The 22,637-nt window shown below is 42.4% G+C and overlaps 4 protein-coding genes across 6 annotated transcripts in view; 2 read left to right on the forward strand and 2 right to left on the reverse strand.

Moving 5' to 3' along the window:
* The first annotated feature begins 1,055 nt into the window (after positions 1 to 1,055).
* LOC144031189 (RNA polymerase II elongation factor ELL-like) lies at positions 1,056 to 10,326 on the forward strand. 2 transcript variants are annotated; one of them, XM_077538036.1, is made up of 12 exons: positions 1,056 to 1,877; positions 2,633 to 2,677; positions 2,769 to 2,890; positions 2,971 to 3,157; positions 4,742 to 5,043; positions 6,989 to 7,113; positions 7,280 to 7,628; positions 8,223 to 8,310; positions 8,749 to 8,815; positions 9,272 to 9,443; positions 9,534 to 9,578; positions 9,697 to 10,326. In XM_077538036.1, exons 2-12 carry the CDS (start codon positions 2,656 to 2,658, stop codon positions 9,820 to 9,822), a joined length of 1,605 nt encoding a protein of 534 aa, XP_077394162.1. In that variant the 5' UTR covers positions 1,056 to 1,877; positions 2,633 to 2,655; the 3' UTR covers positions 9,823 to 10,326. The 2 variants fall into 2 exon arrangements, with proteins under 2 accessions (XP_077394162.1, XP_077394160.1); XM_077538034.1 differs by having other exon boundaries at positions 1,082 to 1,877; positions 2,991 to 3,157.
* Positions 10,327 to 10,655: 329 nt separating this feature from the next.
* d2hgdh (D-2-hydroxyglutarate dehydrogenase) lies at positions 10,656 to 19,180 on the forward strand. Of its 2 annotated transcripts, none has more exons than XM_077538037.1 (11): positions 10,656 to 10,891; positions 10,968 to 11,297; positions 12,037 to 12,094; positions 12,165 to 12,304; positions 12,597 to 12,790; positions 12,952 to 13,120; positions 13,869 to 14,012; positions 14,402 to 14,544; positions 15,722 to 15,887; positions 17,198 to 17,480; positions 18,582 to 19,180. In XM_077538037.1, exons 2-10 carry the CDS (start codon positions 10,970 to 10,972, stop codon positions 17,458 to 17,460), a joined length of 1,605 nt encoding a protein of 534 aa, XP_077394163.1. In that variant the 5' UTR covers positions 10,656 to 10,891; positions 10,968 to 10,969; the 3' UTR covers positions 17,461 to 17,480; positions 18,582 to 19,180. The 2 variants fall into 2 exon arrangements, with proteins under 2 accessions (XP_077394163.1, XP_077394164.1); XM_077538038.1 differs by having other exon boundaries at positions 10,664 to 10,812; positions 10,931 to 11,297.
* Positions 18,259 to 22,637, reverse strand: part of acvr1l (activin A receptor, type 1 like) — an 18,814-nt gene continuing 14,435 nt past the window's right edge. The window contains exon 10 of the mRNA XM_077538039.1: positions 18,259 to 19,070. Within this exon, the coding sequence (XP_077394165.1) occupies positions 18,939 to 19,070 (132 nt within the window). The 3' untranslated portion in view covers positions 18,259 to 18,938. The remainder of the gene's footprint in view (positions 19,071 to 22,637) is intronic.
* Positions 19,997 to 22,637, reverse strand: part of LOC144031774 (uncharacterized) — a 4,145-nt gene continuing 1,504 nt past the window's right edge. The window contains exons 2-3 of the mRNA XM_077539197.1: positions 20,717 to 22,637; positions 19,997 to 20,124 (exon numbers count right to left, since the gene is read on the reverse strand). The exon at positions 20,717 to 22,637 is cut by the window's right edge and continues 254 nt beyond it. Coding sequence (XP_077395323.1) covers positions 20,766 to 22,637 — 1,872 coding nt within the window. The 3' untranslated portion in view covers positions 19,997 to 20,124; positions 20,717 to 20,765. The remainder of the gene's footprint in view (positions 20,125 to 20,716) is intronic.

Below are 22,637 nucleotides of genomic sequence, written 5' to 3' on the forward strand. Positions count from 1 at the left end.
ACATTATCTTTTACATATACAGTAGCCCTACTGTATTTTTTTTTAATGTACAGTATATTATAGTATTTATTTCTTGGTTTCACTTCGAGATCAACTTTAAATTTTGTGCTCTACAATCACAATGTATTATTTTATTTTTTTTTAGCGCATCAGTGATTTTCAGTTGGTATGGGTACCACTTGTGGAATGCCGGCTCCATCTAGTGTTATGTAAAGGAATCACTGTTGGTCAGTGTGTTTTTTTGTTGTTGTTTTGTTTTTAAATGCCTCCCTTAACCCTGCCTTCACGTGCTATGTGCTTTTGTTGTTATAGCAAAAAAATAAATAAATACACATAGAAGGTAATGTACTATATTTGCTCGTAAAATTGAACAATTGTGGCAAATAATGAGTTGTACATGACAGGACGTTGAATTGTTTACGCTACGTAATTCTGTAGATTCTAAAACAACCTGCCAGCGGACGTTAACACCCTGATAAGTGTTAATATTTCTTGCCATTCACAAATTCTATAGAACAATGTTTGTTTTCCTTGAAAATATAAATGTTTGAATGTCACCATAATATGTGCACATGAATTATGCTATGCCTATGTAAATACACTTGGAGAGTAATGATCACAGACTAAAACTTTGAACACAAAATGAAAAATCTTGTAAAGGGGCATCTTACCCCACGGCCTTGGGAAGATGTGGGTGAATACTATTTTCACATTGCTCAAAACATACTGTTAAAACATTATACACAAAAACAGCATCACAAAGTGTTATTTTCATTATTAAAAAAATAAATAATCTTAGCTTTTTGGGGGGGTGAGGCTGCGGAAATGATTATTTGTTTTGGTGTGAACGAAATATGATTGAAACCAGCACCAACTATTTGCCTCAACACATTTGAAGATGGAAAGTGTTGAGAAATGACTCCAAGCAGCCGCGTCTGCTCGCATGTGTTTGGGCTTGTCTTCGTCTCACACCCAGAGGCTACAATATCCAATGAAAGAAGGCTGCAGGTGAGCACTGTGGATAGTCTGCTTTGTTTGTACATGTCGAGAGGAGCGAGCGATACTGAGTATATTGGTAGTAGTAGGATGATTAGGATGGGGCTACCAGGCGAGAGAACTCGGGGAAAGAGAAGGTTGGTGGAGAGAGGGAGGTTGCAAAAGCTAGATGGGAAAGGACGACGCGTTGTGGGCGACCCCGAACGGCACAAGCCGAAGGAAGAGTATATTTTGTCCAGCTCCGTACTTGATAAATTTCAGCCAAAAAAAGAAAGATTTGTTTCGTATTTGTTATAGTTGCCTGATAACATTTTGTCCAGTTCTCTTTTAATGTTAAGAAAATTCAAAATACATTGAGTACTGTATTTTATTTGTAAAGGGTTCTAGTTATGTAATAGGAAAAAAAACGACAATACTTCGTCAAATTGAAAGCTAACAAAGCCGGAGGGTGATGATTTGAACAAAATCCCCGATGCGTAAGCAAGGAGCCAAAACAGGAAGTGGACGCATACGTCGCAAATGCGTCACCGTTTATTTACGCCTGTAGACCAATCAAGCCCACCCATTCGCGGTGACGTCACACGGCGTACTCCAGAAGAGAGCGCGAGAAAAAAGGGGGGTCTACAAGGCTTCTTGTTTTCTTGCTTATCGCCCCTTTTCTTCTTTCACCAGCCTCGGCCAATGTCCGTTTGTCTCACCGCCGAGCTCGGAAGCAGCAACCGGCCAGCCAGGTAGGCGGGCGGGCCTCGCTGCGTTCGGCCATGCTGGAGGAGAACCGCGGCTACGGGCTGTCCGGCGGCTCGTTGGCGAACGTCTCCGTGTTTCACCTCAAACTAACTGACAGCGCGGCGACAGCCATTAGCAACATCCACCGCGACAAGGTAAGCTAACTCATTTAGCCGCCTTTAACCTCCAACGTGCTAACCCTTAAAACAAAAAAATAGTCACTCTCTTAAGTTGAAAAGAAATTCCGTGTTACATAAGAGAATGCGGAAAGAACACAGTGGCGGCTGAGGGGCAGTGGTGGGAAGTAACGAAGTACAAATACTGCATTACTGATCTCAACATTTTTCTTTCAATCATCTGTACTTTCCTTGAATATAACTTATTTTGCATTTCATGTTAGTTTAACACCCTCCTTTTGTATCCCCGTGTTTATACTTTTTAACCACATCATTCCCCTGTACACATCCATACAATTTCATTACACTCAAACTTGTCATGTGGTCAAAACGTTATGACATTTCTGCAGTTTCACAGACTAGTCTGACTTGTACTTTTGCTTTTAAAACTATTTTTGAAGACGGCAAGCGATTATTGATTGATAATTATCAGGTCATTTTCAAAATTGTTCTCCAAATTAACACCTCTTAGAAATGCACCTTTGCTTATTGTTTGTTCTTGTTTTTATTTTAATTGTGTCATACCAGCTTTTCAATTTTAAACAGTTTCTGGGTATATTGAAAGAGTAGCTTATTATATATATTATTGTACTGTTATTGTACTCAAATAAGTAATAGAATTTAATTTTACAGTACTTATTGACTTTATAAACATAAAAAAGGTGCAGTGTTGTTCCCCATTGGACACTTTTTCCACATGGTCTCTCCTCATGCACCGTTCTCCTCTCCTTCAGGCTTCATTAGCACCTCCCACCATATGTTTCAATGGAAACCAAGGGGTAAGAAAGAGAATCCTCTTATCATTTCATTCAAAAAAGAAAAAAAATGTACACATTCTAATTCTCTGTATGTTTGTGTCGCTCGATGTAGAAAATCACAATTCCCTGCTCCAAGAACGGCGGCGATGCCAGGGTCTTCACGTTTGGCGTTACCAACGTTGCCCGCGACAATCCGCACGGCAGCTTCGACTGTATCCAGCAAGTCGGCTCTGGGTGAGACAAAAATGCACAGCACATCCACTGTAGACTAAACGAGCCTTCATGATATCATTCGCCTTCAATTGCTAACAAAGCACGGCGGCACGCGTTGCAGCTCGGCGCGGCAGGAGCTGTCGTGTCTGGGCGTGATCCAAAAGAAGATGACTGTGCGGGCCACGGACGATTCGTACGACAAAGCCCTGCAGAGCATGGCGCAGGCCGAGGAGGAAAACCGCAGCCGGGGGGCCATCGTCATCAAGCAAGGGGGTCGCTTCAAGCAAGGTAAGGCGCCGTCGGACGTCAGCTACGTTTCCAAACGGGGCGTTAAGATGGCGGATTTTGAGAATGTAACTTTGAAAAATCCCAGATCATACGTGATGCCTTTGTCTAATTCAGTGGAAGTGGAGTCGTTTCTAAAAAATCAGGTTAAACTTCTTCCGCTCGTGTCGTAACCCACATGTGGCTTTTTTTTTTTTTTTTTTAACTTCTTCTTTTTCACTTTGTCATTCTGCAACATCATGAAAGCCTCCTACTTCCTGTCGGTGGCGTCTCGGGTTGACCTCACAACAGACCGGTTCAAGTGACACGATTTTGCTATCTTATTTGAATGAATTATAGAAAACTAAACTGAAAAGGCACTCGTACTGTTTAAAACATCGTCTGATGTCGTGTTCATTTTATCAGCCATTTTTAAATGTAGTCTCTGTTTTAGTCCAGTTTCAATCACGCTTGTTTGCTTTAAACATAGTTAGTCCCAGTTTTATTTCGTCCATTTTTAGTAGTGTTGTTCCGATACTGATACTGGTATCGGCAGAGGCGCCGATACTGCATTAAAACAGTGGTGGTATCGGTGAGGACTCACAAGTAACATGCCAATACCATTAATTCCAACACTAATATAGGATTTTGGATGCAGCATCTTGTGTCTTGCTCGTGCACGACATTCACTGATATGTGACATGTTCACTGCATGCCGATCTAAGATATCCTATTGGCCCTTGAATGCTCTGAACCAATGGCAGGACAGCTTTTTCATGTTGAGGGAAAAAAAAAAAAAGAAACTGAGGTAGGTATTGGTATGGTATCGGTATCGGCCTATACTGCAAAGCTGGGTATCGGGGGCCAAAAAACGGTATCGGAACAAGACTAATTTTAGTCGACTATAAAGCTTTTAGTCAGAGAAAACATTTTATTCGTCTGGTTTTAGTCAACAAAAACTGTCGACGTTTTAGTCTATTTTTAGTCAGGACATTCATTTAATCCTTGTATATTTTTCATCAGCAGATAGTTTTATATCTGAAATGTTCAACATTATTTCACATTAAATGTTCTCTCATCTTTTTTCATTTAAAAAAAAAACAAAAAAAAAACTTGAGACACAATTACAGTATATCAAGAAGTGGCTACTATGGCTCCATGCTACAAGCTAGTAAGCTAGCCCGCATGAGTTAGCAGTTCGATTCATATATTATTGTTGGAACGTCATAGCCATTGGAATGATGTTACGTTAATCTTTTTTTTTTTTTTTTTTTTTAACCTTTTCATCATGAATCCACTTCCTGTCTGTCCCATGTTTGTGCACGCTGCACTCATTAGCTGTAGATTTGAAAGGGTGTGTGTCACTATGTGTCACATGACAGTGTCACAGTGACTGATAAGAAGAGATGAGATTTAACAAAAACAACAAATGTTCAGTTTTTATTAAGTGAAGTGCATTTTTGTCTCGTCTTCATTCGTTGACGAAAATGCATACTGGATTAGTTCCAGTTATTGTTTATCAATGGGAGTTTTAGTTTAGTCTAGTCTAGTTTTAGTCCGGTGAAAAATGTGTTGATGAAATTGACACTAGTCCAATGCCCCCTGTAGGTAAGAAGGTGACAGTGCGTGCCCCGGCGCCAGCATTGGCCAGCCTGACCAAACCCCGCCAGGCTGCCAAGTCCCTTCTCTCGGGCGGCGGCAGCGCCAAAGCGGGTGTCGCCGCATCCAAGGCTCGGAAAGGCGCCGGCGCCTCCAACGGGAGGTGTAACGTGCAGCAGCGGCCTATCAGAGAGAGGGTGACGCACCTGCTGGCCCTCAGGCCCTACAAGAAGCCCGAGCTCATGTTGAGACTGCAAAAGGACGGACTGACGCCGCCTGATAAAAACATGCTGGACTCTGTGCTAAATGACGCAAGTATCTCCATTTTCTCCAGCCCTCTTGAATTCATTTGCTCCCAAAAATGTATAAATACGTTCTATTTTAAATGTTTTAAGTGTCCCAAAGATGTATTTATATGTTTTTTTTTATGCTGGAGCATACAGAAGGCTTTGATGCAGCCTCTCAACTGTAGTGAACGGTGAAAAAAAATGGTAGTAATTACAAAAACGGCCAGTAGGTGGCAGCAGAGTCTGTTTTCCTACAATTCTTATCACATTTATGAAGAATGATGAAACTTAGCTGTATTCTATAAAAGCTAAATTGCTGCAAAATGGAAACGGATAGAAATATATTTTTCCCCTGTTGAAAGAAGAGACTAATCTTTCTTTTGGTAGGTTCCATGTTTTTATAGCAAAAGAACTCAATATTCTGTGGGCCTTTAGTCATAATGTAGTAAAACAGCCAGGAACGAATGGGGTTGCTTCAGTGAAAATGGCTGCGAGTGAATGAGTTGAAGTGGTTGCAAGCAGGGTTATTATAGTTTTGGAATTTTTCATTTTAGTTAGTTTTGATTTTGCTTTGAGTATTGTTTTTTAAATTTAGTTAGTTTTAATTAGTTTCCAGGGTGATTCAGTTTTTTGTTTTTTTGTTTTAAATTAGTTTTACTTATTTAATAAATGCTTTGTTTAGTTTTAATTTCAGTATTAGTATTTGTTTATTCATTTATTTGTTTTTGGTTTAGATTACTTGTGCGCAATATTAAAAAAACAAAAACAAAAAAAACACCATGGGAATGACGTCTTCTGAAAGTGCTTTTCTATTGGCTGCTGCTAGATGACGTCACTTCTGTGTGACACACTTTCAAACATCCTTTTTCCGCTTAATATCAAAATAAATCTTCTTAAAATCATCCCCAAAGGCTCATGCATTAAATTAATTACCAAAGACTAAAACAAAGGAAATTATAGTTAGTTTTATAAACACAAAATGTAGTTTCAGATAGTTTCCGTTTTTTTAAAAAGCATTTTTATTTTATTTCGTTAACGAAATTGTTTTTTTGAATTTTAGTTTTATTTTTTTCGTTCGTTTTAGTGAACTAAAATAACCTAATGATTTTTATTGACAAATTAAGAAAAATAATCAACCAAATCAACAGTTTTATTTTCATGGTACATTTCATACACAAGGTTGCTCAATGTGCTTAACGTAATTAAAAGTGCAACATTTAAACGCATTAAAAAATGTATATCGTAATTGATGGACTATAAGGCGCACCTGATTATAAGCCGCACCCAGTACATTTCTAAAGGAAGAGGCAATTTGTACATACATAAGCCGCACTTGACTATAAGCCGCATGTGCCCGCATTGAAACATGAGATATTTACAAAGAAAAACAGTACACAGAAAGAGTTTTCAAAGGTTTAATAATATACCTTAGCTTTTCTTTCCAAACAGTGCCTGTGACGCGTCAGTAACACAGCAGCAACACGGTAGTAACTAACAGGACTGGTTAAAAATAACATACCGGTAAAAGTCACTTAGACTGAGACTTCTTATATTTTTCCATGATGAGTTCATGCTTATTTTATTCATGCACAAAGCACAAAGTTACATTAAACTTGCATCTTCCGCGAAACATATATTCCACCTGTCTCACTCTGACCTCTTCTGCTCGAGCTCCCCGGCGGCCGTCAGGAAAAAAAATACATATATTAGCCCCATCATTGTGTAAGTCGCAGGGTTGAAAGCGTGTGAAAAAAGTCGCTGCTTATAGTACGGCAATTACGGTATATATAACAAAATGGTCACGAAATTACTCCCTTCTTGAACCACTTTAGGACTTTTCAACCATTTTGTCCTGTTCAGGTTTCTAAGCTGCTCAACCCTATATTATGTTCTGATGAAGATCAATTAGCCCAATTAACCCAATTAGCCCTGGTGCTAATGTTTGTTTTTGTGCATTCTGTGCATGCAGGTTGGCCAACTTAATAGCAGGGACAACACGTTTGTGCTAAAGGACGGCCTGTACAAGGAGCTGCAGAAAGACTGGCCCGGTTACACGTTGGGAGACCAACAGCTGCTCAAACGGATCCTTGTCAGGTAGCTCCAAAACGCCGCAACATGTGTTTTTGTTGTTGTATTCTTCAAATATAAGTGGCAGTTTCTTTCAAGACTCCTAAAGGTGCCGACGTAAATATGTTTGCTCTAGATTGAAGTCACTATGGAAATTTAAGTAATGCATAAACGTTTTCCTGTTGCTGTCCAGGAGACTGTTCCAGCCTCAACAGAACCTCCTCGCCATCCCCGAGACCCAGGTGAGCCCACTACGGGACACACCCAACTCATCGCCGGCGCACCGTCCCAAACCCGCCCCTACTGAGGAGTACACGGATCCCCTGGCCAGCAAGAAAACCAGGATATCACACTTAACCCGCAAAGCGGCAGCGTCGTCGGGCGCCGACGTCCGTTCAGAGCACTCGCTGGACCCCCGCAAGCTTTTGGACTCCTTGTCGGCGGCCTGCGGGCAAGAAGCGGCTCACGTGACCAGCGACCCGCCGCCTGACGTGGACAGAAACTCCTCCGTTAAGAGGAAGAAGAGCAAACACAGGGAGCAGGTGAGCATGACAAGGATTCACTTCTCGGCTTTGGATGGGGACACAAAAGCTGAGTTTAACTGTTCAAATATTTTTAAAATTCCCAGTTGTCCCTCAATCAAGTTCACGTTTTCCACAACATAAAAAAACAACAACATTGATTTGATTGAGACATTCAGTAAAAATATTTAAAAAATCACCAACAAGTTGCAGGCACATAGAGAACTATGACCAATCAAACTCATCATTCATTTGCTGTATTATTACAGGCTTTTTTCTCCATTACTTTATTCAAGTATTAATTCAGTCATTGAAGTAATACTTGAAGTTCAGTGTAACTTTATTACAACTTTTTTTTTTTGTCTTGGAGCTGTAATACTTTATTCTCTCAGTATTAATGTGGCCACAATACTTGTACATGTTGGTCTGAATCTGAATCAAAACGAAGACAGAAATGTACTCTTGTGATTTGGGAACTAGTTTCATGTTAGCAAAATTTCCGTTTTTCCTTATAACAACATTTTACAAAATGTAGCTTTTACCATTTAAATTCAGCTTTTTTTTCCGCCCCAGTCTTGCATTTAACATTTTCTCCCATTTTAACTGTGACTTTAGAAAGAGGAAAAAAATAGAGGTAGCAAAGAAAGGAAAACGGAGACCAGTTCAACCGTTCTAACGACTCAAGTTGCTGTGGACCATACAGGTGAGCCTGTTTGAATGTTTTAATATTGTATAGAAATATATTTATTCATAGTAGGGCTGGGCGATTAATAATTTTTAAGATTCACTAATTCCAGTTTTATTGTGAGAATTTTTTTTTGTCCCTTTTGATATGTACTTAAACAACTTAGCTGCCAACAGAGAGAAGCTAGTTAAGTTTACAAAAGCACAAACATTGATGCCAATATGGCAATTTTCTTGATCCGCTGAACGACTTCTTGTTTTTTTAAAGTAACAAGCAACTTTAATTCCCCTAAAGAAAAAGATAAATGTATTTTTTGTCTTCTCCTGTAAGTGAAGGGGAAAACAATCTTTTGGAAATTATATATTTGTGGTGAAAGCAAATTATTTTCAGAACATGTCGCCCAGCTCTAATTGATAGTATTTCATGTCGTTTTTACCCATCAAATTGTGTTGACAGAAGCTGCCTATGTGACGTTTGACTCCGACGGCCTTCAAGCAGATGAGGAGAACACGGATTATTTAACGTGAGTAGACTCCACAAGTCTGTTTTTGTTTTTTTTGTTTTTTAATGCCTATGTTCCCACTTTATGGATGGCCACGCACTTCAGACACACAACTACAGTATTTGGATACAAGCCATTCAAAGTTCAATTTTCCATATGTCCCCTTTTAAACCTTCGGGTCTTAGGTTTTATAACCTTCCACATGGTTTGTGGATATCTTTGTCCACATAGGATGAACGAACTGTAAAATGGGGACGAGCTGATGCAACCAAAAGACAGAGTTGATAAAATTACCTGAATTGCAATCTTTAATTGCAATATGGGGCGGCGGGGTGTTATAATTAGATTTGTCAAAATTGTTGAACGCTAAATGATAGTGAAACCCCATTTTCAAATTGATGTATTTAAATCCAGCAAAGACACAAATGGCCAGCTTATCTTGATACATTTTCTGACCGTTGGCGATTGTGCCCGCAGGATTTACACGGAGATCAGCAGCGCCGCTCAGCGGCAGCGCTACAAGGAGGAGTTCAACAAGGAGTACAGTGAGTACCGAGACCTGCACGCCCGCATCGACGGCGTCACCCGCCAGTTCATGGCGCTCGACACGCAGCTCAAGCAGCTCCACCATGACTCGCACAAATACAAGGTAAGACGAGGGGGCGGACTAACGGCTTGTTGATATTCACCCAGCGTTGTTTGACTCGCAACAATCCAATTGATGCCGCCTTTCTTACAGACTATTCACAATCAGATCGTCCAGGATTATCGACAAATAAAAAAGGTTGGTCATTTAAAAAAAATGCATCGTCTAGTTTAGTTTTAGACCGTTGAAAAATGTGCGTTGACAAAATTATTTATGTTTTGTTTTTGTTGACGAAATTAACACTACTTTCTACCAGTCCAACCCCAACTACAGCCAGGACCGCCTGCACTGTCAGTACCTCCACAACAAGCTGGCTCACATCAAGAAGCTCATATCCAAGTTCGACCAGCGGCAAATTGAGCAGCAGTCCGCCCCCAACTGAGGAGGATAAAAAAAAACATTTCCAGTGAACGTTGCGTTTAACAGGGCACCGGCAACTCTGGTCTCGCTGCATAAATGGTCGCTGGTCGGCTGTGATGGCTGGCGCACCAATCGGGTGGAGTGACTGACGGTGGCTACTGCCAAGGACGTATGGAGCAGCAATCACAAGCAGTGAAGCACACAGAATGATGGCACTATGATGGAGGGGAGAAAAACACTTTTTGGTGGGAGTATTTTTGTTCTCAATGCTCACACTGAGAAGACACTAGTCAGTGTTCCTGTTATTTAAGGTACATCTGGTGTTATTTGAGGTGTTGGAATCAATATTCAGGGATTTTTTTTTTTCTTCAACATGTTGCTGGAAGTTGAAAGGATTCTAAGGTTGAGAAACACTTTTTGCATGCTATATGTGTTACAGAACGCATGCCAATGAGTCGATTTTGTGTATGTCAGTTTTGTTCACCTTTAATGCCTGTTATATTAAAAGTGTTTTTTAAAAAATGAATGTTTGGTTGAATGTACTGGTACTCAGATTAGAAGCTGTCACTCCTTGTTTATTTTGCATTATCACGCTCACATAGAAGGGGAACTCTCCGTGTATGGACGGCAAGAACATCCAAATTAGGACGGGTTACGTTTGATTCCCAAACAGTGGCTATGTTTTTTTTTTTAATTCTTTTTAATTAACTTTTAAAGAAATAAATGATATGGAAGGGAGAAACTATGCGGGATTCCCGGTTCAAGATAGCGGCCATTTTTCCGCCACCATCATTGGCCGTACGTGACCACGTAGTCACGCCTCTTTTAGCTCAATACTATTATCTGATTGGCTGGTCCGTCATCTTGCCAATCACCTGCAACCCCTCACCAAGCAAACTCTTTTTTTCCCTCGCTACCTTTCAGCTAAATAAAAATTTCACTCGGATGATGTCTACTGTTCGGTAATAGTTGAGAGAGTGGTGTCACTCGGCTAATTTGACGAGCTTTTGCCGTAAGTTTGGTTATAGTTGCCCGCGGGCTACTTTTGCAACAACGTTGACAAGCTAGCTAACTGGCTAGCTTGAGATAAGGTAGCAAAGTCGATAATAAAACCATTTTTTAATCGACAGGTCGCCATATTGTCATTGAACCCGCTTGTCTTCGCAGTCATGGCCGGCATGCTTCGGGGGACACTCCGACTGAGGACGTCCCTCAAACGGCCGTTGAGCATCCTCGGCTCGTCTACATCCTCAGGTGGACTTTTACTACCTCCAGACCCCACCGGCTTGCGTCGTGGTGTAGCCCGTAGCAGGAAGCTCAACGACAGGGCGGATGTGACCAAGAAGTCCCCGCCGGTGTCGGCTCCAGAAAGGCTACCTTTTTCCACAGTGACCCGGGAGGACTTGAACTTCTTCCGGAGGATTCTACCCGGCAGAACCGTGACTGACCCTGACCTGTTGGAGTCTTGTAATGTAGATTGGCTCAAGTCTGTCAGAGGTGATCCAAGTATTTTTATTTTTTTTTAAATTAACCCTTCCTCCTTCCTTCTGTGATTTACTTTTTTTTCTCCTTTCTGGAGTCTCTGAACAATTATTAAAAAGAATTATGGAATAATTTAATTACCTCTGGTTGGTATATATAACATATATATATAGGGGTGTGAATTGCCTAGTACCTGACGATTCGATTCGTATCACGATTCACAGGTCACGATTCGATTCGATACCGATTAATCCCGATACGAATGGTCACGATTCGATACCGATTAATCCCGATACGAATTTATAAGTCGATTGTTGCGATTTTTTTTCATTCATATTTAGAAAATACTAATCAGTAAGCTTGTAGAGTGTAAGATTTATATGAAAATGTATTATTTATTTATCTGAAATTTCAGTCTTATAGAGGTTGTAATCTGTTTCATGTTTGAACAGCATTAAAATAAAAATATTAAGGCTTAATGTGCCGTTCATATAACATTCTTCCATGCTCAAGGTGTGAATCCTAAAAAAAAAAAAAAAAAATCGATTCTGCCGATTATTGAATCGATTCGAGAATCGCGCGATGTAGTATCGCGATATATCGCCGAATCGATTTTTTTTAACACCCCTACATATATATCTATATATTATAAACAAACACCTTTCTGTTCTTGGAACCAAGTTCATTAAAGTTGATTAATAACCAAGCCCTATTGACAAATGTCAAATCAGTAATGTCTGTGCATCTCCTGCAGGTTCCAGTGAGGTGTTGCTGAGACCTCAGACAACACAGGAAGTCTCTCAAATTCTCAGGTTGAAAATAAATGACGTCCTGTCTCTACCAGACGTTAGATTAATAACACGGGTTCTCCCTCTGCGGTAGCTACTGTAACAGCCGGAACCTGGCGGTGAACACACAAGGAGGCAACACCGGGCTGGTCGGTGGCAGCGTTCCCGTCTACGATGAGATCATCCTCTCCACCGCCCTCATGAACAGCATCCTGAAATTTGACAGCGTTTCTGGTTAGCGTCCGATGTCACTGTGTTTTTCATAACCACAAATAGTGACTTCTGCTCTAATATTTGTTTATTTTTTTTCTTTAAGTATGCAGCATTGGTTCAAAGCCATTCTAAATATTTTGTTTTGCAATAATTTTTCCAAAAATACCATATGAACGTTTACATGTTTGTTTTCTTACCGTGTCCGTCTTTGTTCACATTACATTACCTTGGCAGTTAGTATCTCCAATTAGATTGTGCAGGTGTACCTAATATTTTGACTGCTGAGTGTATTTTCCTCTAACTCACTGTGCAGGTGTCCTGACTTGCCAGGCGGGTTGTGTCCTGGAGCATTTGTCCGTCTACTTGGAGCAGCGGGAGCACATCATGCCCTTGGACCTGGGCGCCAAGGGCAGCTGCCACATCGGGGGCAACGTGGCCACCAACGCGGGGGGTCTGCGGCTGCTGCGCTACGGCTCCCTGCACGGCAACGTCCTGGGAGTGGAAGTGGTGAGTTTTGTCAAAAGTGCATCCGGGAAATATTCACAGCGCTTGCATTTTTCTTGATTAACACATTGATTATTTCATTTGTGAAAATGTACCCCCCCACCCCCACCCCCAATAAAAAAAATAAAAAAAACACTTTTTCATGTTGCCAAAACGGCATCTAGGTGCTGGCTGACGGTCAGGTCCTGGACTGCTTGTCCACCCTGAGGAAGGACAATACGGGCTACGACCTCAAGCAGCTCTTCATTGGCTCCGAAGGCACCCTGGGCGTCATCACCGCCGTCTCCGTCCTGTGTCCTCGCAAGCCCAAATCTGTTCATGTCATGTTTCTGGGTAGGCCCTCTTGCATTTGGCTTAGCTGTTTAAAATATAACTCGAACTTAGGACTGGCTATTAATTTCGGATTTCCAAAATCGATTTGGTTCAAGTCACAATTCAGTTCAGGATTTCAGTATTAATTTTGACGTCATATTTTATTATCTTTTATTCTAATTTTGTTTTATTTGTATATTTTTATATAGTATTTACTTTATTAAAAAAATAATTGAAAATATGTATTTTTTTTAAATTAAGATTTTTTTTATTATAAAATTTAATATTTTATCCAGAATGAATTTAATAATTTCATTATTTTTCTTGTACATTTAATACCTCTAAAAAAGATTTTTTCCACTTGCTGTCGACTGAAGATGACAAGATGAAATCGGTAACTACCACCTGTTTTCTGGGTTTGGTTAGCAAACTGAGCCGTGATTCGTCATGACCTACTTCCTCAGCACAGGTGATGTCATCTTCAGTCGAGAGCAAGTGGAAAAATTAGTTTTTGAAGGAATAAATTGTTCATGAAAAATGAGGAGGTTATCACATTCAGTCTGGACAAAATATTAACTTTTTACTGCTGAAAATTGCTCAATGAGTCGAGTATCCCTTTAAAGAACAAGTCAGGTCTTTTATTTTATTAAAAGTATTGATTTATGGTTTTAAGAACCAACATCGATTTATGAACCTTTTTTTTTTCGACCCAGCCAAAATCAAACTTAAAAAAAGAAGGAAAAAAAAACGCTCTGATTTGTTCTCATAGGTTGTGAAACGTTTGAGCAGCTTCTGAAGACCTTTCAGCTGTGCAAAGGCATGCTGGGAGAAATCTTGTCAGCTTTCGAGTTCCTTGACAGTGAATGTATGCGGCTGCTCAACACGCACCTCAAGCTGGACAACCCCATCACCGGTACACGCAGGAACAGCTTCGGGTTTTGTTTTTTTTGTTTTTTTTGAGCATTTTAACAGATTTGTGAGAATATACTCTATGCAGTGCCCCAAGTCTACCCAATGAAAAAAATAGAATGCCTTCTTTCACCAGGAAAAAAAAAAAAGTTTGATTCTACACGTTTTCATTATGGCTACGTTTTCTAAAATTCAGCTGCTTTTCTCAAAATTTGGAGAAGATTAGTGTTTTTGTCCAAACAAACGTCTCAATAGTATAGTGAATAGAATATAGAATAGTGACTTTGTTGCAAACATTTTAGCATCCTCTTTTAGTATTTCTGTCCAAAACTGAAAGTGCAGTTTGATGTCGACATTTGTTGATCCTTGCTATCGCCTGCGCTCGCTCTCCAGATTGCCCATTCTACGTGGTGATAGAAACGTCCGGCTCGGACCCGCGGCACGACGAGGAGAAGCTCCACAACTTCTTGGAGGAGGCCATGACATCGTCGCTGGTCACAGACGGGACACTGGCCACGGAGGAGTCCAAAACCAAGGTGGCTGGCGAGTGCCTCGATTTACTTACAATCTACAACCTCCTGTCATGTTGTTTTTGTTTTTTGCTTTTATTGCAAACAAAAATTAGACATATAAATGAACTTTAAGCCTTCCACCATTAGATGGCGGCAGCAAGCTTTACAACATCCAGCCGTTATCAGTTCAAGTATCTCTTTTTTTTATTTTTTTTATCTCGTTTTGTGCTTTTTTTTGCGCGTGTGTGCAGGTACTTTGCCAATATATGATATAGTTAAAGATAGTTACAAGCTATGGTTGCAAATGTTGCATTTTCCTTTTAAAATGTCAAAATGAATATTTAAACAAAAAAAGTTATTTAGACTTGAGTAACTTATTAATCTAGACCAAGGTTATTTTAGTTAACTAAAATAAAAAAACTAAAACTAAAACTAAAATTCAAAAAACAATTTAATAAAATAAAATAAAAATGAAAATGCTTTTTTTTTTTAAATGAAAACTAACTGAAACTGCATTTTCTACTTAAAAATGTAACTAAAACTAACTATAATTATAGCAAAATGTCCTTTGTTTTAGTCTTCTGTAATTAATTTAATGCATGAGCCTTTGGGGAAGATTTTAAATGTGATTTTAAGTAGATTTATTTTGCGATTAACTGGAAAAAGGACGTTTGAAAGTGTGTCACACAGAAGTGACGTCATCACTAGCAAGCAGCCAGTAGTAGAAAAGCACCTTCAGATGACGTCGCTCCCATGGTGTTTTTTAAATATTGCGCACAAGTAATACACATTTAAAAAAAAAAAAAAAAAAACTAATACTGAACCTAACTAAAACTAAACTAAAAATAAGCATTTCTTAAATAACTAAAACTAATAAAAACTAACAGAACCAACCTGAAAACTAATTAAAACTAACTCCATTAAAAAAAAAAAACTCAAAAGGAAATCTAAACTAACTAAAATGAAAAATTCCAAAACTATAATAACCCTAATCTAGATAGACAAATTATTGTAAAGAAACATTTTGCTTTCAAATGAAAGTAACTAAGTATTATGAAATAAGTTTTGGAAATAACTTGCCCACGAACCAGAGATGCACAACTTCAGTATAGCACAATTAAGTGCCTTTTTTTTTAAAAAACATTTATTTATGGGGGTGAAATTATTTCCAAAAAAACAAAACCTTTCTTTTCTGGCGAAGGCTTTGTGGTCGCTGCGCGAACGCGTCACTGAAGCGCTGACGCACGACGGCTTCAACTACAAGTATGACGTGTCGCTCCCCGTGGAGACCCTCTACCAGCTGGTGAGCGACATGAGGGCCCACCTGGGGGACCAGGCCAAAAGCGTGGTGGGACATGGACACCTGGGTGAGAGATGGCAATGCTTTCAAAAAATAAACACATTAAAAGTTGCACTTTCAAAAATAAAATGGCAAGAAATTAGTTTGGACTGTTGCATGCTCCAGTGCTGCTGTTTTGGTCAGCAAATAGGATTATACAGCTTAAATCTATTTTTTCATGAGTGGAAAAAGGAGGCTTTTTTTTTTTAAGTAGATGATGTCTATTAAACTTCCTGTTTATTTTGCTGATTGGAAAATTTCACTCTACATCTCCACCAAGGTTATTTTATAGTTAACTAAAAACTAACGAAAAAGCTAAAACTAAAACTCGAAAAACAGTTTTGTTAATTACATAAAATGAAAATGCTTAAGCTTGTGTTTATCTGTCAAGCTACTGACTCCGTTTTGCAACCCTTTCTATGAAAATTGTGTATTATATCTTCAATTTTAAAGTTTGAAAACATTTTGTTTCGATTTTTTTGAACCACAATTTCTGAGGAATATTAATTTAATTGGATTTAATATTGAAGAGATTTTATTTATTTATTTACTTTTTCAATGTTACACGAAAAAACACGTGTCACAGTCAAGGTTATTTTTAGAGAAAAAAAAACAAAAAAACAATTTCATTAACAAAATAAAAACGAAAATGCTTTTAAAAAACAAAAACAAAAAAAAACGAAAACTAACTGAAACTACATGTCCTTCGTTTTAGTCTGTGGTAATTAATTTAGGGAGTAAGCCGTTGGGGATGATTTTAAATGTGATTTTAAGTTCGATAGATTTATTTTGGATATAAACCGGAATAAGGATGTTTGAAAGTGTGTCACAGAAGTGATGTCATCTAGCAAAAGCCAATAGAAAAGCATCTCCCATGCTGTTTTTTTTAAATATTGTGCACAAGTAATAAAAAAAGAAAGAAAGAAAACTAAGCATTTATTAAATAACTAAAACTAATAAAAACTAACAGAACCACCCTGAAAACTAATTAAAACTAACTACATTTAAAAATCAAAACAAACTAAAATGGAAAATACCAAAACTATAATAACCCTGACCTCTACGTAACATTAAGATAATCAGCCAGTGGAATTATTTGACGAATGGACAGCCACTATTTATGCCAACGAGCTTGTCTGGAACACTAAGCATTTATTTGAGGGAGGCGTTTATTTTCCAAAAAGTGGATGTCTATTAAGGAAAGGGCCACTGTCGTAAATAATGTAAAAATCAACTTCAGTTTGATGTGACTAACTCTTTTAGTTACTCGCTATCTATTTAAGGGAATGTTTACTTGGTGGAAATAGACTCCATATACGCTTCTCTTCTCTTCCGCAGGAGACGGGAATCTGCATCTGAACATCACCTCCCCCAGCAGGGACGCCGCGTTGCTGGCCGCCATCGAGCCGTTCGTGTACGAGTGGACGTCGGCGCGGCGGGGCAGCGTGAGCGCCGAGCACGGCCTGGGCCTGAAGAAGAGGAACTACATCTACTACAGCAAGCCCGGTCGGGCGGTGGCCGTCATGGCCGGCATCAAGACCATGCTGGACCCACGGGGCATCCTCAACCCGTACAAGACTTTACCCGACAGGCTGCTGTGAACGTCGCGCAGCTAATAAAGGTATTGTGAGCAGAGTTGCACCTGAAGATTCATATTTGCTCAATTGTGACCCTTGAGGGGGTGTTTAATTTATTCAAATGCAGTGATTAAGCTAAGCACATTATTTTTTTTGTATTGTACATTGTATTTTTTAAATATATTTCAATGTTGAATCTACTGTGTTTCCTTGTTTATCACGGGTTCATCTTTTGGAGATGTTTTTACAGTGTGCTTTTTTTTTGTTTTTTTTAAATGTGCTTTTTGTTTATTTGTTTGGTCTATCTCTCAAACACTACGTCCGACCGGGGACATACGGGTATCCGTGGATTCGTCTCGATGAGATCTTTCCATCGGTGTCTGTTCCGTTGCGCCACTACGTTGCATTCTGTAGATAGAACTTAAGGCCGAAAACGCCGGCGGGTTAACTTTTGAAAGGTGTCCTTGCTGGACGTCTTTGGGCGGCCATATTTCTCGAACCCTATGTCGGACCAGGGATATACGGGCATCTGCGGCGGTGTCTGTCCCTTCGCACCAGGATGTTGCATTCCGGAGATAGAAAATATATATCGTGCTGTATAACAAGTAAATTAAAAAAAACATACTTTTAATGGGCAAAAAATGAATGTAAATGAAAAAAAAAACATGATGAATGAAAAAGCAGTTATCATAAAGTCAAAATCATACCAAAATGAAAAAACAAACAAAATATATAAATACAGTGATTAATGGGATTATTATTATTTTTTTATTAACGCGGATTTCCATTATCGCAGGTAGTTTTTGGAACATAACACCCATGATAGACAACAGTATTTTAATAATTTTTTCCCCACAAATGAAAATTCTGTTATGTGAAAAACAGATGTGAACATTTCTTTGAGGTGAGGTTTTTACTCTGATTGAGGCTATACTTTGCAGATTATACTTTGTGACCACAATTAGATGGCTAAAAGTACTTACTTATTAAAAAAAGACAAAGCTGTTTTTATTTTGTTTGTTTTTTTGTCCAAACAAAACTAGCATTTGTGAGCACATGTACCTGTAAGCAAGACACCTCGAGGCAATTTCACGGCATGAATAAAAAGATTCCAACTGGTGATGTCGTGTTTCTCCCTCATTCAGGTGCTGAGGGGAGCCGTATAGAGGAGTACCACCACGCAGGCCCTGCTCGTGGTATGCCAGCAGCAATAAGATGGACTTTCTCCTCCCATTTCCACAACCAGTCCAGTGGATGTCAATTTGTCCACTCCAACTTTTAATAGTAGAACATTTCAAATCCATTTGGCTGTGTTCCTTTTGCGACTTTTACATCTTTGTGGTAGCGTTTAGCATCTTGCTAACTGCTTGTGGATTGTCTGTGGCCACATTGAAGCAGCGGATCTGAAAAGATGACATTTTGTTGAAGTCCACGGTCGTCCACAAAGTCCGCAGAAGGCCACCACGAGATGAAAAAGGAAGACGGTCGGAGGTCGGCTTCTCTCACGAGTCCTTCACCTTATCCAGGCCACTGTGAATCTTATCCAGGGTCTTCTTGACACGCAGTGCCGTCAGCCTGGCAGACGGGTTCTGGTACCAGCACTCCTTCATCAGCTTCACCAAAGCCGACAGCGTCTAATCCAACCAGAGGGAAAGTTCGAGTCCGGTACGTAATAGGGCAGGGTTTGAAAAAAAATAATTTTCCTTTTCGAGCCTGAGATCTATTCATAAAACCATGAATCGATTGTAGTATCTTTTTTCCCATGAATTTATAAGAAAATAGATTTTTCAAGGCCAAGGTTTTTTTGTTTTTTTTTGTATTTTACAGTTTTCTTGACATTTATTGTTCACATTAATTTAAAAGACGTAATCTATTGAACTTTAAGACAACTCTTTTCAATTTATATTTACAATATATATTGAATATGCAGTATAAAACGAAAGTTACAACTGTAACTACGGTTCTATGAGTCCCGGACGACCGCCAGGGCGGTGCTTTAAGCACTGAATGTTCCTTTCGCGCATGCGCAGTTCGAGTAATGCATACCAAATTAGTCACCTGTGACCCCTGGGTGACCCTAGAAGGGTATAAGTTCCGGTGTCACCCAAGGTTCGTTTCCTACGGAATCTTCTCGCGTGAACACGAGGATTCCGAGCGACAGGACGCCCTGGCGGTCGTCCGGGACTCATAGAACCGTAGTTACAGTTGTAACTTTCGTTCTATTTCGTCCCTCCTGACCGCCAGAAGGCGGTGCTTTAAGCACTGAATGACTAATACCGGCGTAGTCGCGAGGGATCTCAGACACAAACCTCACTGAGAAGCCCCAGCAGGACCCAAGATCACGCCAAGCGGATGGGGAGAGGTGACATCCACGCTATAAAACCTGGAGAAGGTGCAAGGCGTTGCCCATGAGGCAGCAGCACAGATATCCTCCAGGGAAACACCCCTCAGGGCGGCCCAGGACGTGGCAACGCTCCTGGTGGAGTGACAGCGCACCCCTGACGGCAGGGGGCGGCCCGACAGCAGGTAGGAATGGCGAATGGCATCCACGACCCAGTGAGACAAGCGCTGCTTGGAGAGAGCGGAGCCCTTGGTAGGACCACCATAACAAACAAAAAGCTGGGCAGACGTACGAAAGCCCGCCGTAGCGTCAATGTAACACTGCAAGGCTCTCACCGGACACAAGAGCTCCGGCCTGTCCCCACCATCAGCAGGAGTGGGTACATAACGTTTAAGCCGTAGAGGCTGGTTAGAACGAGAGCCAGACAACACCTTGGGAATGAAGGCAGTGTTCGGCCACAGAGTGACGCCGGCGCCATCCGGGTGCCATCGCAGGCAATCGGGGCTAACCGATAAAGCGTGTAGGTCGCTGACGCGCTTGGCGGAGGCAACGGCGAGCAAGAGTGCAGTCTTGCGCGACACCCACAGAAGGTCTGCCCCCGCCAGGGGCTCAAAGGGAGGCCTGCACAGGCCGTCCAGCACCAACTGCAGATCCCACGCCGGAACCCGAGGGGCCGGGCGGGGACGAAGACGCAGAGCCCCTCTGAGGAACAAGGACACCAACCCATGGCGCCCCACGGAACCGCCATCAGCACCAACATGCCGGGCAGAAATAGCTGCCACATACACCTTCAGCGTCGACTGAGACCTGCCCTTATCCAGGAGGGACTGCAAGAAATCCAGGATGGTGGGGATGGAACATGAAGCAGGGTCCACCCCGTGTTCTCCGCACCATGCCACAAACAACTTCCACCTGTTGGCATACTGTAGCCGAGTGGACGGTGCCCTCGCATTAAGAATGGTCCGTGTGACAGACTCTGTACAGCCGGTCAGCAGCGGTTGGGGCCCCTCAGTGGCCAAACACACAAGCGAAGGCGCCGAGGGTCGGGATGCCAAACCCGACCTCCCTGTTGAGACAACAGGTCCTCCCTGTCGGGGAGACGCCACGGCTCGCCGGAGCACAGTTGACGGAGCAGGGGGAACCACGTCCGGGCCGGCCAGAAGGGGGCGACCAGCAAGAGCGTGTGACCCTCCTGAAGAACTCTCTGAAGCGTCAGCCATATCAGAGGGAGCGGCGGAAAGGCGTAGAGAAGGCACTCCGGCCACGGCTGCGCCAGTGCATCCAGACCCAGAGGGCTGGTGGCCTCGTTCAGGGAAAACCAAAGTGGGCAGTGGGTCGAGGCCTCGGAGGCGAAGAGATCGACCTCCGCCGTGCCGAAGCAGCTCCAAATCATGCGCACCACCTCTGGGTGGAGGCGCCACTCTCCCGGAGGAGGACCCCGACGGGAGAGAGAGTCCGCGAGCTGGTTCCGAACCCCCGGCAGATAGGTGGCCCGTAGACTGGCCAGACGGGGAGCAGCCCACCTGAGAAGGAGCTGGGAGATCTCCAATAGACGGGCGGACCTGACGCCGCCCTGATGGTTTATGTGAAACACGGTCGTGGTGTTGTCCGACCGTATGAGAACATGCCGTCCGCTCAGGTATGGCAAGAAGTGCATGAGTGCCAAGTGCACCGCCCGAAGCTCCAGCACATTGATGTGATCGGCCCTGTCGCGCACAGACCAAATTCCCTGAGCCGTCCTGTGCTGCCAGACAGCACCCCAGCCCGTGAGGCTGGCATCCGTGGTGACTGTTTCGCGGCGGGCCGGGGCCACACCCAGCGGGACGCCGCTCAATAGAAAAGCCCTCTCCCTCCAAGGTGCCAGGGCAAGGAGGCACCGACGGGACACCCTGAGCCTCCGGTGGCGGTGCCACTTGGCGTCCAAGTGGAAGCCGTTCAGCCACCTCTGTAGTGGGCGCAGTGTCAGCAGGCCCAACGGGACCACAGCCGTCATGGACGTCAGCTTGCCCAAAAGCCGCAAGTAGGCGACGTAAGGCAACAGCCTGCCCCCTCGAAAGTGCGCGAGGAGGCGAAGAACATCGTCGACTCGGTGAGGAGACGGGTGGGCTCTCATAACCGTGGTGTCCAACGTCACACCAATGAAGTCCGTCCGCTGAGAGGGGACCAGAGAGGACTTGGGCAAGTTGACCCTGATACCCAACCGGGCCACATGAGACAGGAGATCGGAGGTGTCCCGGATCACCTGAGCCCGCGACGGCGCGCAGAGGAGCCAGTCGTCGAGGTACGGCAGCACCTTCATGCCCACAGACTGCAGGGGCGCCAGAGCAGCCCTCACAAACCGAGTGAAGACCCGCGGAGCGAGGGAGAGCCCGAAAGGGAGCACACGGAACTGCCAGTGACGGCCTTTGTAGGCAAAACGGAGAAATCGACGGTGTCGAGGTGCGATGGGGACGTGGAAGTAGGCGTCCTTCAGGTCTATAGACGTGAACCACTCCCCCTGGGCGAGCGACTGCAAGACGTCGTTCTTGGTTAGCATGTGGAATGGCAATACCTTGAGATGTCTGTTGAGCCCCCTCAGGTCCAGTATCGGACGGTATCCACCGGTCTTCTTTGGGACAAGGAAGTACGTCGAGTAGAAGCCCCCGGGCTGTGCCAGGGGGTCCACGGCCTCGATCGCGTCCTTGGCCAGGAGGGTGGACAGCTCCTGGTCCAGAGCTGAGGCTTTTGCCGGGTCGGCGATGAGAGTCATCCTGACCCGACAGGAAGCAGGAGGCCGGCGTCGGAACTGCAGCTCGTACCCGTGGGTCAAGATGGAGACCAGCCATGGGTCTGAGGCACGAGCAGCCCAGTAACTGAGCTG

Source organism: Festucalex cinctus, chromosome 12, assembly GCF_051991245.1.
Source record: "Festucalex cinctus isolate MCC-2025b chromosome 12, RoL_Fcin_1.0, whole genome shotgun sequence".
Taxonomy (NCBI): Eukaryota; Metazoa; Chordata; class Actinopteri; order Syngnathiformes; family Syngnathidae; genus Festucalex; species Festucalex cinctus.